Consider the following 17,692-nt stretch of genomic DNA (forward strand, 5'->3'; position numbering starts at 1 on the left):
AAATGAAATATGTTTGAAATGAAAGCCAAGTTCTAATTTACTACTTGCTGGTCATCCTGTATATTGTATATAAGTACGACATACGGTAATGAAATGTTAACTTTGTACAAAAGAAAAATTGGTTTTAAGTTTGTGATATTCGTGCTAACCATGTCAGCTATATAGACTTCAGGCACTTGTCTCTGAATATATATATTTCCCCTAAAAGTTGATATACCTTGATAAAATACGAGGTACTAATGCAATTTGCATTTTTTTTTTAAATCGACAATCGATTTCGATTTGTTTCATCACTACCAAATCTTGGTATGTCGTAAATCTACATTGTATGAACTGCAAAATGGTGTATGATACGCCTACCCTTTTCCGGAATCATTCGTACCAGCAGGTTTTTATTAGCAGGTCAACCTTGAATTACTTTGAATTTTAATAACCGAATGGAAAAATTTGATCCTAGTGAATACTGAAAGTAGATATCCCTGTTTCCGATTAGTTGATCTTATTGCTAAAAATAAATGTGGGAAATTTTGTCATTTTTTTACTTCACTTTTATGTCGATATGTCTAGCTTTTTTGGAAATTGGTTTTGTCAATACTAATATGAATTATCTATTTTTGGAATACATTCATTTAGTAATTTACATTTAAACATTATCATGTGAATGGACGGGATGGAAGTGAGGTATTAAATGAAGTTTTCGAACAATGATAGTTATTATTTATCAATACCATATTGAACAGCATGTACTCAGATGTCAAGGTAGGAATACTCATCATCATTCATGTTATTTTGTTCAATTTACTGAAATTTTACCTAAAACAAATTAATACTAATGTAAAATCTGTTTTCCCCATAAAAATTGTAAAGGATATGTATTGAATATTGAATTTTATATTTATTTATCATTTGCCTTGTGTAGTATCTGAGTAAATATCACATTATTTTTTAAATGATTTTTTTTTCGTTGCAAATGTACGTGCATGTTATTAATATGTTATGACCTAAAAAAAAATCCCAATTAATGACGATTTATATTTGAGAAGAATCGACCTTTAATAGATTCCATTATTTTTTCAACTGTATGTCGATCAACGGATTTCGGTTTTAATAGTTCAACCATTAACGATCACCTAAACATATTATAACATTAAATCAGCAAGCTATGCATGTATTGGATAAAAAACAATTAAATTAAAGTACCTTTCAATCGTGTTATGTTTGTTCAGGTTAAGAGTGTAGTAGCGGTCTGTTATTAACAATATATGGAAAATCTTTCGAATGGAAATATATTTCACCAGCTGATTATTTCAATTTTTTTATATTCTGTGCTGTAACACCACTGTCCCTGGTAATGCTTTGATCGCTCTTAAACCTGTTTAATCCTGCCACATTCCATCATATCTACTTCAAATGAACGTTGGTAGATTGTCGTGTGTATATGAACAATACAAGTTTGCGCGAAAATGAAACGTAGACTTAACTTATCGTGCAATATATTAAAGTTATCAGTAAGACAGCCATATTAAAATGTTTTCTGATCATATTAGTTGCAGCTCTAATAAGAACCTTAGATGGAGATTATCGCAAGGATCAACAATAAACTGTATTTATGACATATTATTAACATACCATGTGAATAAGAATATAGGCCAACGTATGCTCCATTTCCTATTTAACATATTATTATTATAAAAAACAAATAACCATAGATAATTATAAAAAATGTGTATGTTTAATATGGGACGCAAATCTTTAATGTCACATATCATCCAAAAGTATCGAACTTAATTTTCAATTTTCATCGACATTGCAATCAAATAGCAAAATGTTTATTGATTGGTACTTAAACTATTATCCTTAAACCGAGTATAAACTTATTTTGATTGTAAATTGAATTTTATTTATTAAATAGCAACTTCCAAAGCTCTTTTTCGGTTTTCGTTCATCAACAAATATACTTCAGTAAGATATAATTGTCTTTATTAGAATTTTGATATTTCAGTTAATCAAAATTAACTGCACAAAAATGTTTGACAGAAGAAACTTTTTTTTCACGATTGTTAATTTCCCCTTTGTTGGCGGTGATGTTTGTTCTGACGTTGTGCATATCTTACAGTTTGTTTGCTTTACCCGTGTCTGTAGTCCTCTGTAACTGGTAAATCATCAAGTTATAAATTTCGTTATCATAAATTAATTAAAACTTTTCCAATTTTTGTAAAAAGTGTAGCTGTACCTGTTAAATTCTCATGAAAGCATTTTCAGTTAATATGTAGTTTTAAGAACTTCTAATTATAGATATTGTGGTAGTGAACAAGGTCATGCATTTGTCATACTATTTATCACATTTGTACACTAAATTCGTTGGATGTTTACTAATTGGTAATTTAGTCTTGTAATTATAATTAGCGTTGAACTAGGTTTTCGTAAATAAGAGTAAACTTATTTTGTGCTTTGTGTCAATTTTTTTTATGTGTATTGTTATATGCCGCGTACCGATATTTTGAGTGAATCCAATTGTAACTAATTGCTGCAGATTGTTCATATTCTATGATGTGAAGTTCCAGATTCGTGGATGATCCTTTGGTGGGCGCTATCAAACATGTTTAATCCTTACCAATTCCCGATGTGATGTCCCTAGTTGAGACATTGTAGTTCAGTTCAGTTCTGTCTTATTGTAATTCGTATATTGATTTGATATAAATAAGGCCGTAATTTTTCTGTTTGATTTTTGCATGATTTTTTTTATGTCGGAGCCTCTTAGAACTAATTAAATAGTATGGGATATTCTCATTGTCATTTTCTCAGGCCGTATACATGGTATAGTTGCTGTAAAGGCTTATATCCACTTCATTTGAAAGTTGGTGAATAGTTGTCTCATTGGCAATCATACCATATTTTCTTTTTTTTTTGGATAAAATAATGTCATGTGTGTATAAGCAATTCTAGTCCTCGTGAAAATGACAAGTAGACTTAACTTTTCGTGCCAAATATGCACGAAAGACAAACAAACATATTGAAATATGTTACCCTATTTGTTGAAGCTCAGATAAGAAACCGTAGATGTAAATTATTGAGTGGACCAACAATAAAGTGTCTTTATAAAACATTATTAACCAACTAAGTGCATTATTGCCAAAAGTGACTGTTTATTAAAAATTACATATTTTCTGTAATGGCCCTGTTTTTCTGTAATGGCCCTGTTTTTTTCTGTAATGGCCCTGTTTTTCTGTAATGGCCCTGTTTTTTCTGTAATAGCCCTGTTTTTCTGTAATGGCCAACATTATAGAACCATATATTAAAGGGATCACTGTTCATCCTGTTTTTAACACATATCTCTTTCAACTTAATATCTTGGATATTTGGTATATTTAAAGCTTTATAATAGTGAAGTACAAATTATTTTGTTAAAACTAAACTGTCATTAAAAGAGTAAGACAGTACATCAAGCTAGCAACAACACATACACTTTTGTTCAGTTGGTTAATAAATGTATTAATGAATGGGTGTTTTTATGATGGCCCTGTTATATGTCCTCGGTCAATAATAATGGCCTCGGATGTCTGTAATAGCCCTCGGCGTTGCCTCTGGCCATTACAGACTTCCTCGACCATTATTACAGACCTTGGACATATAACAGGGCCATTATAAAAACACCCATTCATTAATACTATAGTATTAATATATGACATGACAATGCATATAGACCAAGGAATGTTCACTTTGCTATTTGAGATATCTTAAATATTTTTAATTGGTAATGCTCAAATGATTTAACAGGAGATACAAAACATAGGTAAACAAACAGGATTGTGTCTTAAAATAAAGCCTAGCAAATAATAACTATATCCTATAGGATTTAATAATAAACATGTGTTATTGAATTTAAAATTCAGATGAATCTGGTAATATAAAACGAAGGAAAACAAAACATGATTGTGTCTTAAAATAAAACCTAGCAATATCATTTTATATCATAATGGATCTATTAATGAACATGTGTAATGACATTTAAATTTCAATTGTATCTAATCTTAGGTAACTGCGTAAAAATGGGAATTTTATCTATCGAAAATCAAACCATGCTCGACACGAAAGGCTTAACATTTGGCAAAAAGACAACTTTTTGTGCTTATAGTTTTATGTATTGAGAATACAACTTCTTTTTATTCATAGAGTGTGAAAAAAAATAGGTCTTACGTCACTCACCTTTTCTGATTAATTTCTTAATCATTTTTGTAAAGTCTGAAATGCTCTCGACCAGTCTCGACTCTGTTTTAGCCTGTATCCACCAGTCTTGACCTTTGAATTTAGTCAAGACTCATCTGAATCAGCCCTTTTAACTGATCAATTATGTATTGCTGAAACTTGACAAAAATACACCAAACTACAAAACAATCTGGAATTCTGTAAGTTCAATATTTACATGAGATAGCTCTATAGTTTTAGAAAATTCTAAGTTGATTTTGAAGTTAATAAAAATGTAAAAGTGACAATAAGAATTAAGTCCATACTAAAAGTTATAGCTTATTCAACCAATCAATTAAATCCTATCATTTGTCAGTAATACACCTAACTACAAAACAACCTGACATACTAAAAGGACAATATATAACGAATATAATTGTATGGTTTATTGAAAATCCAAGTTAATTTGAAAAAGTTATAAAAAAAAGAAATAAGGTGACCGTCGAAATTGCATTTAATTGATAAATTAATATTAAATAATTAAAACACTTACAGTTATCTTGATGATATTTTGTCGTTAAATAATCAAAAATGTTCTCAATATACTGCTGAAATTTACCCCAAGGAACTTACTTAAAATAAATAAAATTTAAACGGTAATAACTGTCCTTTCCTAGATTTAAATATTTCGGTTTTACACGGGAAACTCCACACTGAAATTTACGTGAAAAGGGACGATTTTTTGTTCCCTATTGTTAGTTTTCAATTTTTAGATGGTGATGTTCCTTTGACACCATCTTACGGTGTTTATATTTCACAGCTCGTTCGCTACGCCCGTGTCTATTGTGGCGTTTTTGATTTTAACGAACGTAATCTATGTATGTAATCCAGGGATTTTGTAACATTAAATTACTTAAAACCTTTACTAAATTTTTCCATAGATATAAATATTTGGTTTTGAAGTTTGGTTGTACCTGTAGAAAACTTATTTCAAACGGGATAGCACATCCTGATTTTAACGGAAATGTTGTTAACCGTGCTCGGAAATTTAAAAATGATCCTGGTAAACTTATCGCTTCTTTAAATAAACTTAATCTAAAAGGTTACTTATTCAGCACTGTTATAATATCATTGAATATTGTTTTTATTGGTACAAATATTGATTTTGTTATCAGTAAATTAAAAGGAAACTAAATATTACTAGTATGTCATATACATATACACATTCATGGATCTACATCTGTCGATACCTGTATAAGTTTTTAGTAGCAGTGGCTTTGAACTAGCTGTCAGTTAACTGCGAGTACTCTCAGATCTGTACCTAGTGTCTTCTTGTTGTTGGGATGTACAAGTACAAGTACAAGTACCCGGCCACGTCCACTTGGTTTTTTTGTCCATCTGATGAGTCCTTTTTCAACTAATTTTACAATTCGTTCTTATGTTGTACTGTTATACCACTGTCCCAGGTTAGGGGAGGGTTGGGATCCCGCTAACATGTTTAACCCCGCCACATTATGTATGTATGTGCCTGTCCCAAGTCAGTGGTTGTCGTTTGTTTATGCGTTACATATTTATTTTTCGTTCACTTTTTGTACATAAATAAGTCCGTTTATTTTCTCGTTTAAATTGTTTTACATTGTCATTTCGGGGCCTTTTATAGCGGACTATGCGGTATGGGCTTTGCTCATTGTTAAAGGCCGTACGGTGACCTTTAGTTGTTAATTTCTGTGTCATTTAGGTCTCTTGTGGAGAGTTGTCTCATTTGCAATAATACCACATCTTTTTTGTATTGACTATTTTAAATATAGTCCGAACTGAAAATTCTATTTTATTTTACCTATTGATTCAATGCTTAAATTGACAACAATAAATCAAACTACCAAACAACCTGGCATTCTATTAGCTCAATGTATAGTTGAGATAGCTGTAGTTTTATAAAAATCCAAGTTTATTTGAAAACGTTATAGAAATTATCAAAGGTAGCTGTCTGAATTTAATCAAAACTGAAAATACTAGCTTTTTTTAACAACAGTATTCATTAAATCCTTTAAATGACTGCAATGTTCAAAACTAATAAATAACCTGAAATTTTGTATAATTGAGTTAGATGGGCTTATTCTGACCAGTCTAGACTAAATTGATAGATCAAGACATTTCGAGACAGGTTGAGACTGAACAAGACTGAGTCGAGACTGGTCGAGACTGGTCGAAATAGGTCAAGACTGAGTCTAGAATGGGCAAGCGTTTGTCGAGACCATTTCAGACTATACTAAGATTATCAAGTACTAGTATTGAATCAGATTTATTAAGTAAAGGCGAGATCAAAGTCGAGTACATTTAAGTACATGATTGTTTTCATATATATTTTTTTCTTTACAGTGACTAGTTGTTAAATAAAGTTTAAACAAGTGACTATTTGCCATTACCTGGTGCCATTTTATCCTTTAGTAATTGATTACGGCTTTAGGTCTACAGAACGTCCGAGTATCCCCAACTTGAAAATAATAGCTTGGTTAAAGAAACTGGAATAAAGGTAAGTATGACTCTATAATGTAATTTGAATTTTTGATGCACGATCTCAGATGAATTAAGTATCATAATCAGTCAGATCATCAACAAATCATCGTTTGAGGGCAGCTGTTATTTGATTACCTAATTGTTTCATTCAGTATTTTTCAAGGCACAATTTGCTATAGAATGATTGTTTCAGTTAGCCGAAAATATCTTCTTATCGTTTTTTAGAAAAATAGTCAGTGAAAGCCAGGCCAACAGTTTCTTACCTGCTTCATGCAGTCCAAAACATTGATACTTGGAAGTTTTTTTTCACACCGAACCTCAGTATTGCTATCAGAATACTTAGCAATATACGAAGCAGTCTTAACTGTTTCAATTGTATCAATGGAATAAATAGTCTGTCCTATATATATATATAGCTATAAATGTTATTATTGAAAATGCATGCATTTATTTTTTTAAACAAATCTAAAATTTTGTAAAACGTAAATCGCTTTAGAGAGGACTACAACGATGAAAGATTTGTAAACTATCATGTTCTTGATGCCAAACAAGAGATGAATGCATGGTTCTTTCCTTTTGTCCTTGTTTCAATAAAAGCATGGTAAAGATGCATTGGTTGTTATTCAAAAATATGGGCTTTTTACATTAGGGGGTATATAACAATTTAAAAGAATTTGGTTTATTTAAAAGAATATTTAGTAATTTCACCGACTACGCAATGCATTATACATGTTATATAAACACTACCTTAATATTTATTTGAGGATATCTTACCTGTTTCTTACTAACTAAAAAATAGTTTTTTTCCATACTTTAATCATGATTTACAAGATATTTACTAAATGTATTTCGTTTTCAAAATTTTAACTCGAACCCGCTGTTTTTACAGAGATGAAGAAATATTGATACATATGTTTTGATAAAAGAGTGACTTATACAGTAATATAACAAACACACATACATGTAAAAAGGAAAGGATAAAACTATTTCCAGAAAAGGTGACAGAAAAATCATCACATCTTCCAATTTAAACAAGCCCTTACAACTTTAAATAACACTTGTACACATCATGTTTTAAGATATGTTTATATGAATGCAGCCAAAATGTATATGAATAAATGTGTAACAAGCCCTAGGCTGATATATATGAATCGATACCTAAGTATTGCTATACCTTTAAAGGGGTACTAGCTACGAGATATATAAAAAATCTAAAGATTGATTTTTTTCTGTTCAATAAATAATGAAAGTGAAATAGTAAAATAACAATTCGCTTTTTGCAGCCCAAAAGGTTCCATTTTGTCACATTACGCTAAGAAACATTGATAATTAGTTACTCACTTGCAAGTGAATAAGTCGACCTCTTTAAATCCGTATTCATGTGAACTTCAATTTAACTCCTAGCTAGAAATTGACAACGCATGCATTGTACGTGTAGTGGTTATTTTAAGAAAAAGAATGTCAACAATGAAAGTGAAACTACGGTAAATCATTTGATTACTAATTCGATACACATAAAACCATTCTTATACGGTTAAAAACAATGAGAAACATCTATTTTGAATCTATAAAATAAAATCAAACAGACCTATAAAAATCCAATTGCACTTGCTGGTTTAATCTATTCATATCTTTATTTATGTTTACATGTCTTATATGGTCATCTGAGGTCAAATCGATAGTTAATTAGATGGCGTCTTGACTGAAATACACCAGGCCTTCCTAACTTCCGGATAGGCGCCATATTGGAAAAAACTGGACATACTCAGAGAGGTAGGTCGTCAATTTGAAATGTTGAATTAAGAAAATCGAGCAAACCAATTTTGTATTGGATTAGTGCATATTGTACTCTGAGTTAAAAATTTTGAAGTTATCATATTTTTATAAACAAAATTATTATGGTTATTGAGAAAAAGTTCAGGATTGCCAAGAATGTTGCGAAAACACATGTCTGATAAAACCAAGTCTTGGTTTTATGAATTTTTGACAATTGTTCGTTTTTGGATAAGAAATTTCTTTGAATTAAAGGTCCGATAAAAGTTTAATATGTTTTTGAATGTTTATATCGCAACAACATTGCAAATCGGATGCAAATTATGCATTTTGACGCACATGTTATGCCGCTTCATTGTTATGCAAATGAGCGACTATAACCGGTTGTTTGTGTACTTTAACACACATGATGTATCATTGAAAACGTGTAGGCATTGTATGGTATGAATATTTCAATATATCTGTAATTTAAACTTTAATTGCTTAATTCAATACATTAATTAATTGTTACATGTACTTTGACAGAGAGTTGTCTCATTGACAATCAATCATATGCCATCCTTTTCTTCTTATTTATCTGTATATATTTTTAATACACACACATTTATATTATATGTATAATAATTTGAATTCCAACAAGTATCAGATTTTGTTAAGTTTCATTTCATTTTGTTCAGTTTCATTTCATTTTGTTCAGTTTCATTTCATTGGACTAGGGAGGACACAATTTAGAAAATTACTCTCAAAAAGGGGGGGGGGGGCACTACCTATACAGAAGGTGAAATATGCTGCTGGAATACACGAAGGTCATCTTTTCAAGCTTTAAAAATATATGTGGATAGGTCTGGAAAACTATCAGAAATATATGATTACATCATTTAAGTTACAATAATTTCTTCGTCTCTCATCCTTCTTGGTGTTACAAGCTGTTTTTTCAATCTCTTTTTACACATTGGTATTCCACTTTTTTATTGCAGAGCATTAAAATTGACAGGAAACCCAGACAATATAGGAAAAGGTTACATTTTCACCTATATCTGTATTCATCATGTTGCAAAACAATATATATCCATGTCAGATTGGTGAAGTTATTTCACTCAAGTATGGGTCCTTTACCTACCCTACACTATGATATTTATTTATTCTTTGATTGATCCAGTACTTTATAGTCATGTCCATATTCATATTTTGTCTTCGTATTATTTCAGTCAGTGGAAATACTAGACACAACATCCTAGCTGGTTTTCCAATTTGTCCTACAGACTATGAAAACACTGCTGTAGTTCTTTGATTCTTTGATAACTTGAACATGTTGTTGTGATGTAACAAATTACTTTTCATAAACTACATTTACAAAATGAAAGAAAGAAGGTAAGATATTAAAGTTATACTCAAATAGTTCTTCATTTTTTGGGTCAAAGGCCACAGGACACCCTGCCACTTTTTAAGAACATCATCGATTATTTCAATTATTTTTTTTAGATTGAAATGATTTTGTAAAATTTATATATTTATGATAATTTGATAAAGCTTAGAAAAATGTAAGGGTTTTGTTTTAAACTTTTTTTTATCTGCAATAAAATGAGAAGTTTTATTGTCTTTAGACATTTATATATAGTTCACATTTAAATTGTACTTTTAAATTGCATATTGTTATTTTTTTCTTTAAAATAGATTTGCTTTTTGCTTCATGTATAACATTATAATTTCAGGTTAGAATGCAGAACTGGCGAAGATGAAGGTTATAATTGTGATCTACATATTGATTAATTTGAAGCAGAATTTGTTCTTAAGAGTGAAATAAAAAAAAACACTGTGTTTTAGAAAGATGTTCCACTATTACCACAACAACAAAAATATTCATTGTTTGACTGAGAGATAAAAGTGTAAATAAAGAGTACTAGACACTTAATTTTCTTTTCCTATTCAATTTTTTTAGCAGCTATATACAGCTATATTACCAAGCTCCAATTAGACCTATATTTATTTAACCCTGTTTCCAAATTATTTGAAATCTTTGGTAATCTTATTCAATTAGGTGGTTCTGAGATACTGGTCTATGTATCTAGTGCTGACAGTTCTTGTTGTTTTTTTTGTTTGACTTTTAAGATACATGGTCCTAGACTCTTTGCTATAGGATATGCAAATAATACCGTATTGATGTAGATATCCCTGTCACATTGATTATTATGGTGTCTTTAAATGTAGTGTTGTTTGTTGGTGTATAATCAGGATCCCAACACATCTAACAAGAATGTGTCCTCAGTACACGAATGCCCCACTCGTTCTATCATTTTCTATGTTCAGTGGACCATGACATTGGGATAAAAACTCTAATTTGGCATTAAAATTAGAAAGATCATATCATAGGGAACATGTGTACTAATTTTGAAGTTGATTGGACTTCAACTTCATCAAAAACTACCTTGACCAAAAACTTTAACCTGAAGCGGGACAGACGAACGGACGCACAGACCAGAAAACATAATGCCCCTCTACTATCGTAGGTGGGGCATAAAAATGCAAGTGTCAAACAAATATGACCAAAAGCAAACAGAGTTTCAAACTACTTACTTAGAACAAGTTCATATAGAATGAGAATGTGGTGGGCTTCCACATACTGTACATGCAAATTCTCCTGTAACTTGTGACGGTGTAACAGCTTAACACTTAAGAACAAACAGTTGACACACAGAAATGTCACCCTTATAAAAATGAAAATATGTGGTAAGATTGCTAATGATTGAAAAAGCAACTCTCAACCAGAGACCAAATGCATCTACTGAAAAATGACTCGTAAATTGTGTCCCTGCATGCAAAAGGTCTCGTCAATAAACCCTGAACATGGGCTGGTCTAAAAAAAACTCCATGACTTTTAGTATAAGATGTGCTTCAGTTAATATAACCCGATGCATTCCTAGAATTTGTAAAAGTGGTTTGTGGAGGGGTCCCAAAGCTAGACGAATTTATGAGTGAAACCTGCAAAAATCTTGACTGACCCTAAATGAAGCTGCTCCCAAAGCTAGACGAATTTATGAGTGAAACCTGCAAAAATCTTGACTGACCCTAAATGAAGCTTAATGAGAGGGTGCGAGCACCCTAACTACCAAGTTTTATCCAGCTTCTAACAACTGCATTCCAAATATTATGGACATACGATTTATGGTTACATTGCTGACTGCAGCTTACGGTTCATACCTAGCTGTTTCTTTTGTCACAGCTTCAAATCGTCATAGTTTAAAAAAATCATCAAAGATCTGCAATCCAGATTTATAAATATGCAAATTATAGAATTAAGGAGACAATATATATCAACCAAATTTGTCACTATAAATTGGGTTAGATCCGCCTATCCTGATTCAGTGAACAATACTGCAGATAAAGAAGCCAACTTGCATAAAAACTATACATGTATATATATTTCTGGATCCGCCACTGATTTCTATTATATCCAACTTCTGTATACTCGCATTACTTATATAAATTCTGGAATCGTTTAGATTTTATTTTATTAACATAATATAGATTTGAAAAGAACAGAAATATGGAAAGAGGTGAATAATGTAAGAATAAAATAGAAGTTTCGATTTAATAATATTGCAGATACAGCTAGCTATTATCCAGGGGCGGATTTAGGCGGGGGCGTGGCGGGCGTGCCCCCCCCCCCCTAAAATTTGCAAACTATGGGTTGTCTTCAACTTGTTTCAGTATCAGAAGAGACCATTCCTTCTTAACATTCAAAGTATATAAAACAGTCAATTTAACCAGGGACTTTCTATACTAAGTAACTAAGTAACAGAATCAACGTGTTTTCTTATCAACTGACCTACAATTTATTCAAGTTCTATAAATATTATATACTTCAAAGGAAGGTGTCTGACTGAAAAATGAAAAAAAATGTTTTAGCAGTTAAAGTACAAACAATTGTTACATTGTATTTGCCGTTTTTATAATCAATTTCTTTGATAATCAAAGTGCCGAATTATGTATACCGTAAATACATGCATGGCCGTATCCCCACAAAATAAAAATGACTTCGTAAATGTATCTCATTCTGATTTTAGTGGTTTGTGGCGAACACAGTTTATGTATATATAAAGTCTGGCACGACCTCCGAAAATCCAAAAAGTTAAAACATATAATGAAAGGACAATTGGAAATCACGGCGAAAAGTGGAAATTTTCGTTTGCGAAATCTAATACTAGTATCTAGTATTGGTCATGTGAGCTGATGTGATCTGTCTTGTCTCACTTTGCTTCCGTCGATCCACCCGTCTATCTGTCAACTGTATACATTTCCATCGTCCTAACCAAGTTTGTCGATGATGGTGGTTATGGAGTGTTAAAGTAATTCTTAAGTGAACCGGTTTCATTTCACATAATTTAAACCATGTTGAATGGCTAAGACACATTGACGATCTGCAAACAAGGGCTTCGTATTTTTGTGATGTTTCTGTTTATCACAAGTCTTTCAAGGATATTTATGACCTGATATTGATATATTGATCATTTTAGAAGTGCTGGTGTCTTCAGTGTAGATTGGTCTGCACACTCAGTTTGCATAGGAACACAGAATCAAAATAAAATGTTCGCATGATCTTCAGCTTCTGTTTTGGGTTGCAGCTTTATAAACTCTATCATAGATATACAGAATGAATCTCTTACATGTAGTGCGTAAGTTATTGGTGTTAGGAGTTTGTTGAATATTTTTCAAGTTTGTAAGAGACCTTGCCATCATAACTGAGAGGTTTTTCGCGGAACAGGAACATATTGTTTTACATCTGTCCGTCCATGATAGTAGTGATTGTAGATTGTTGTCAGCGGGTTGGGTTTAGGTGGTTTCTACTTGAAACTTTAATTTCTTGCTGACTGTACCTCACAATAGTTCGAAATACCTACATTGCACCCCTTTAGAAGAATATTTTAAAAAAAAATAACCTCAAAAATTTTTGCCTCGCTCCGCTCAGCGAATATAAACATTGCGCCCCCCCCCCCGTAATCTGAAATCCTGGATCCGCCCTGTTATCTGAGGCTATAATTTGATTACACTGTCATGCAGAGCCTTATATATATAATTATATTTTAATACCACTTCACGGAGTCCCTTCAAGTTTTAGTATCCAACATATTTGGATGACTTACACCAAATCACATTCTTTGGTCAGTTTTTATTTGTGGATGCGGGGGATCCTTTTCGGCAAGTTCAACTGAGGCTTTCCAATGCAGTATTATAATCAATTTGATATCTATAATAGTTAAAGCAAGTCATTGATATTTTTGTTATTTACAAATCTTTAAAAATTGTAACTCAGTTTAAGCAAATCAATGCTTACACGAGGATACCTCAAGTGTTATACATGATATCAAAAATCAAAATTATGCAAGTGAAAGCACCGATAGTTTTTCCTCCGGTGAAAAAATGCGTACTGGATTTCAAAAGGTACACAAACTGGTTTAAAAAAAAACATTTTATGTAAATTTCTAACTGAAATATAAATTCATTTTTAATTACTTTAACTCGATTAATGAAATTTGTATATCGGTAGACTAATTTAAACGAATAAAACAAATTTAAATTAATTTTTAAAGTATTTCCCCCCCCCCTTTTTCTATAGTTTTTAAAATACACGTAGAAAACACTTTGATTGAGTACATTCGTGTGCTAAGGCGTGTTTGTTATCATATTTTGGGAGTGTAAAAGAAGACCCCAAATAACCGGTCAAGGGTTCATACACTTATCAAAATAAAAACACAAAAAAACTTTAAGCCAATCGAACTAGCAGGATAATTTATCGGTATGTTCGGACTGTATTCTTATTTGTTATGTAAAATCTAGATATTTCCGAATTAAAGCCGCCATTGTCTGAATATCATCTGAAGCGAGTTAGGCTCCCCTCTCTATGATTTCCCCTGAATACACACGAAACGAACCTATATATTTTCTACCCCATGCTCTGTAAACTGTTTATTTTAGACTTTTGATGGTTAGGATAAATGTTTTACATTGTTATAAATCAAAAATGAGAATATGAGTCAAATCGGTGACCATGAATTTGACAGCTAGTGCCCCTTTAATGTAAGTATACCCTTTATATTAACAAAATGTACAACGAGCTTTATTGTTGCACTACAAAAGTTAATTACTATCATGTGGTATTAAATCTTACTGTAAAAAAAATCTAATTATATTTCCATCTTTTATTTTAATTTTCAATTTATTTAAAAGATCTTCAACGATTGTTTTAGGGTATGCATCTTAACATTTTGTTTAACACGCACATTACTGCAGAAACATGAATATAATGAGGAAAAACCGTATCAAAACACATTGTATGGTTTACAATTTATATTGTTAGTGTCATATCAATGGTAAATCGATACACCTGTGCGATTATATGTTAAAGAAGAATACGTTTTGTTTAAGTATTTAAACATGGCAGGGATATCATTAGCTGACATTTTATTTCAGATGATGAGTCATGTGAACGTGGGTATATTGATGATTTGCGTTGGACAAGCTGTCGAAAAACAGCAAATTAATAAACGAAGTATCATATTACCAGCACAACTTGCAGTAGGGCAACTTGTAGCAACTAGCTCAAATCTTAAAACAGCATATGGTAACAAAGATTTGCGTTCCATAAAAGATGTCGCCCTTGCTTTAGTTGACAGTTTGCCAGTTATTGGTGATATTTCCCATCTTTTCCAAAACTCACAAAATTCATTTGACATTATTGGTGCGTTGACAACAGTCAACAATAACTTAAAAACATTGAGTGAATATATAAAAAATATTGAAACACAAGTGGACGAAATTGTGAACGTTATAGAATTATCCGTTATCAAAAATCAATTCGCTAATGCCAAGCGTGAAATTGTTAATTGTTTTCAGAATTTCTTAATTTTCGTTAAAATCCCATCGTCTCAGGCCAACCAAGATCGAGTTGAAAGCTGTTACTCAAAATTTGCTTATGTGAGACAAATTGGAAGTCTTCTCCTGAACCAGGTATTAACAATTCAGCAAAATTCTTTGTTTGATCAGATAATAAAAATTACTGGTTATTGTGATTGGGAAGAACTCAATGATGTTTTCCGTTTTCTCCTTGGAGAATACATTAAAGGTTGTACAGCACTCACTGCTTCTGAGGTTCTGAAATATGGGAACGACTCGACTACATATAAGGACGAATGTCAATCTACTTTACTGGCAACCAGTTTTACACTCACGAAAATGTTTGACAAATGCAAGATTGAGCCGTGTCTAAATTACCAGAAAGCTATGATAAACATACTGAAAAAAGACGACGCAGCAAACATTACATCTCGCCTACAAGCAACTTTTCCTTGGTACTCAACAGTTCTTGTTGTGTTGAATAAAACGTCAAGTTTAGGAGTTGCGCTTTATAATATAGAATCGTTCAATTATTTGACACTTACAAGTCGAGGGTTTGTATATCGTGTGCTAATATGGTCAGCGTATAACAATACACTCAAGTCTGGACCTGACCAATATGGAATAGAATTCAACGAGAATGAAGTGGAGTCGATTTATAACGGAATGAATTTAATACAAAACACGACAAATGAGCGGATCGTTCTAGATGGTTACCATGAAAATCTTAGTAAACCAAATGTAGTTTGCAATCATAATGTCAATATTGACTCCGACGACATTGAAAACGATAGTAATGACATTGAGGATTTCTTAACAAACAATCAGGACATAACGGTTTCTTTACCAGGATATGCTATAGCAATAATTATCGGTGGTCTTGCAATCCTTGTGTTAATTGGATTGTGCATATGTGCGTGCATGTGCCGAGGATGATTCTTGTCGTGTTTAATTCGTTCTATCTGACATTCTTAACAGTTTATAAGTCCGATTTTTGAGCTTTGTTTGCATAATATTTCGTGAAGTCGTGAAAATTTATTCATTGCTGAACATTTGTAGGTTTACATAATAGATTGGCCCCTACGTTCAATGTAAATTTCAAACAAATTTTCGTATAAATCTAAACTAACATTAACATATCATTGTATCAAACTTTAATCACTTTTTGTATATTGTAGTTTTTTTCAGAAATTTGCTTTAGGTTGATGTATTGACTGGTGTTTGGAGTTCATTTTTTTTTACTGTTAAAAACACATTTGCTCTTCCTTATTATATCAGGAATTGATAAAGATGAGACAATTGTAAGTTTTGGTTTAAAAAGTAAAATCACAAAAACACTGAACTCCAAGGAAAATTCAAAAAGGAAAGTTTCCAATCAAATGGCAAAATCAAAAGTTCAAACACATCAAACGAATGGATAAAAACTGTCATATTCCTGACTTGGTACATGCATTTTCTTATGTAGAAAATGGTGGATTGAACCTCGTTTTATAGCTAGCTAAACCTCTCACTTGTATGACAGTCGCATCAAATTCCATTATATTGTCGACGATGCGTGAACAAAACAAACAGGCACAAACGGTAAAAAAGTCAAAAATAGGGGTACAGCAGTAAACATTGTGTTATCATCTTAATCACTATAAAAGCAACAAATGTAACGAAGAAGCACAAAAAGGCAATCATCAAATTTAACATCCTCATTTTGCTTTTATTATACGATTTTATTTATCTATGTAAAATCCACCACTTTTATACACAATAGGTAAAAAAGTCAAAAATAGGGGTACAGCAGTCAACATTGTGTTATCATCTTAATCACTATAATAACAACAAATGTAACGAAGAAGCACAAAAAGGCAATCATCAAATTTAACATCCTCATTTTGCTTTTATTATACGATTTTATTTATCTATGTAAAATCCACCACTTTTATCCACAATAGGTAAAAAAGTCAAAAATAAGGGTACAGCAGTCAACATTGTGTTATCATCTTAATCACTATAAAAACAACAAATGTAACGAAGAAGCACAAAAAGGCAATCATCAAATTTAACATCCTCATTTTGCTTTTATTATACGATTTTATTTATCTATGTAAAATCCACCACTTTTATACACAATAGGTAAATAAGTCAAAAATAGGGGTACAGCAGTCAACATTGTGTAATCATCTTAATCACTATAATAACAACAAATGTAACGAAGAAGCACAAAAAGGCAATCATCAAATTTATCATCCTCATTTTGCTTTTATTATACGATTTTATTCATCTATGTAAAATCCACCACTTTTATAAAAGTCATTGCGTTTATTGTTTTTATTTA

General features: G+C 31.6%; 1 protein-coding gene and 1 long non-coding RNA gene across 3 annotated transcripts; both read left to right on the top strand.

Annotated features, from left to right (window-relative positions):
• The first annotated feature begins 629 nt into the window (after positions 1-629).
• On the top strand, positions 630-17,664 carry LOC139492502 (uncharacterized). The gene is made up of 3 exons (XM_071280675.1): positions 630-759; positions 6,565-6,718; positions 14,944-17,664. The coding sequence occupies exon 3, from the start codon at positions 14,944-14,946 to the stop codon at positions 16,300-16,302; it is 1,359 nt and encodes a 452-aa protein (XP_071136776.1). The 5' UTR covers positions 630-759; positions 6,565-6,718; the 3' UTR covers positions 16,303-17,664.
• LOC139492501 (uncharacterized) lies at positions 8,407-10,387 on the top strand. 2 transcript variants are annotated; one of them, XR_011656864.1, is made up of 3 exons: positions 8,407-8,475; positions 9,684-9,846; positions 10,188-10,387. It is a non-coding gene; the product is annotated as an uncharacterized lncRNA (long non-coding RNA). The 2 variants fall into 2 exon arrangements; XR_011656865.1 differs by lacking the exon at positions 8,407-8,475 and adding an exon at positions 8,823-8,916.
• Positions 17,665-17,692: the final 28 nt, after the last annotated feature.

This window comes from Mytilus edulis, chromosome 10 (assembly GCF_963676685.1).
Source record: "Mytilus edulis chromosome 10, xbMytEdul2.2, whole genome shotgun sequence".
NCBI classification, from domain to species: domain Eukaryota; kingdom Metazoa; phylum Mollusca; class Bivalvia; order Mytilida; family Mytilidae; genus Mytilus; species Mytilus edulis.

What these genes read in the sequence shown, in the direction of transcription:
- LOC139492502 (XM_071280675.1), top strand. Translation starts at nt 14,944, where the DNA reads ATGATGAGTCATGTGAACGTGGGTATATTGATGATTTGCGTTGGACAA.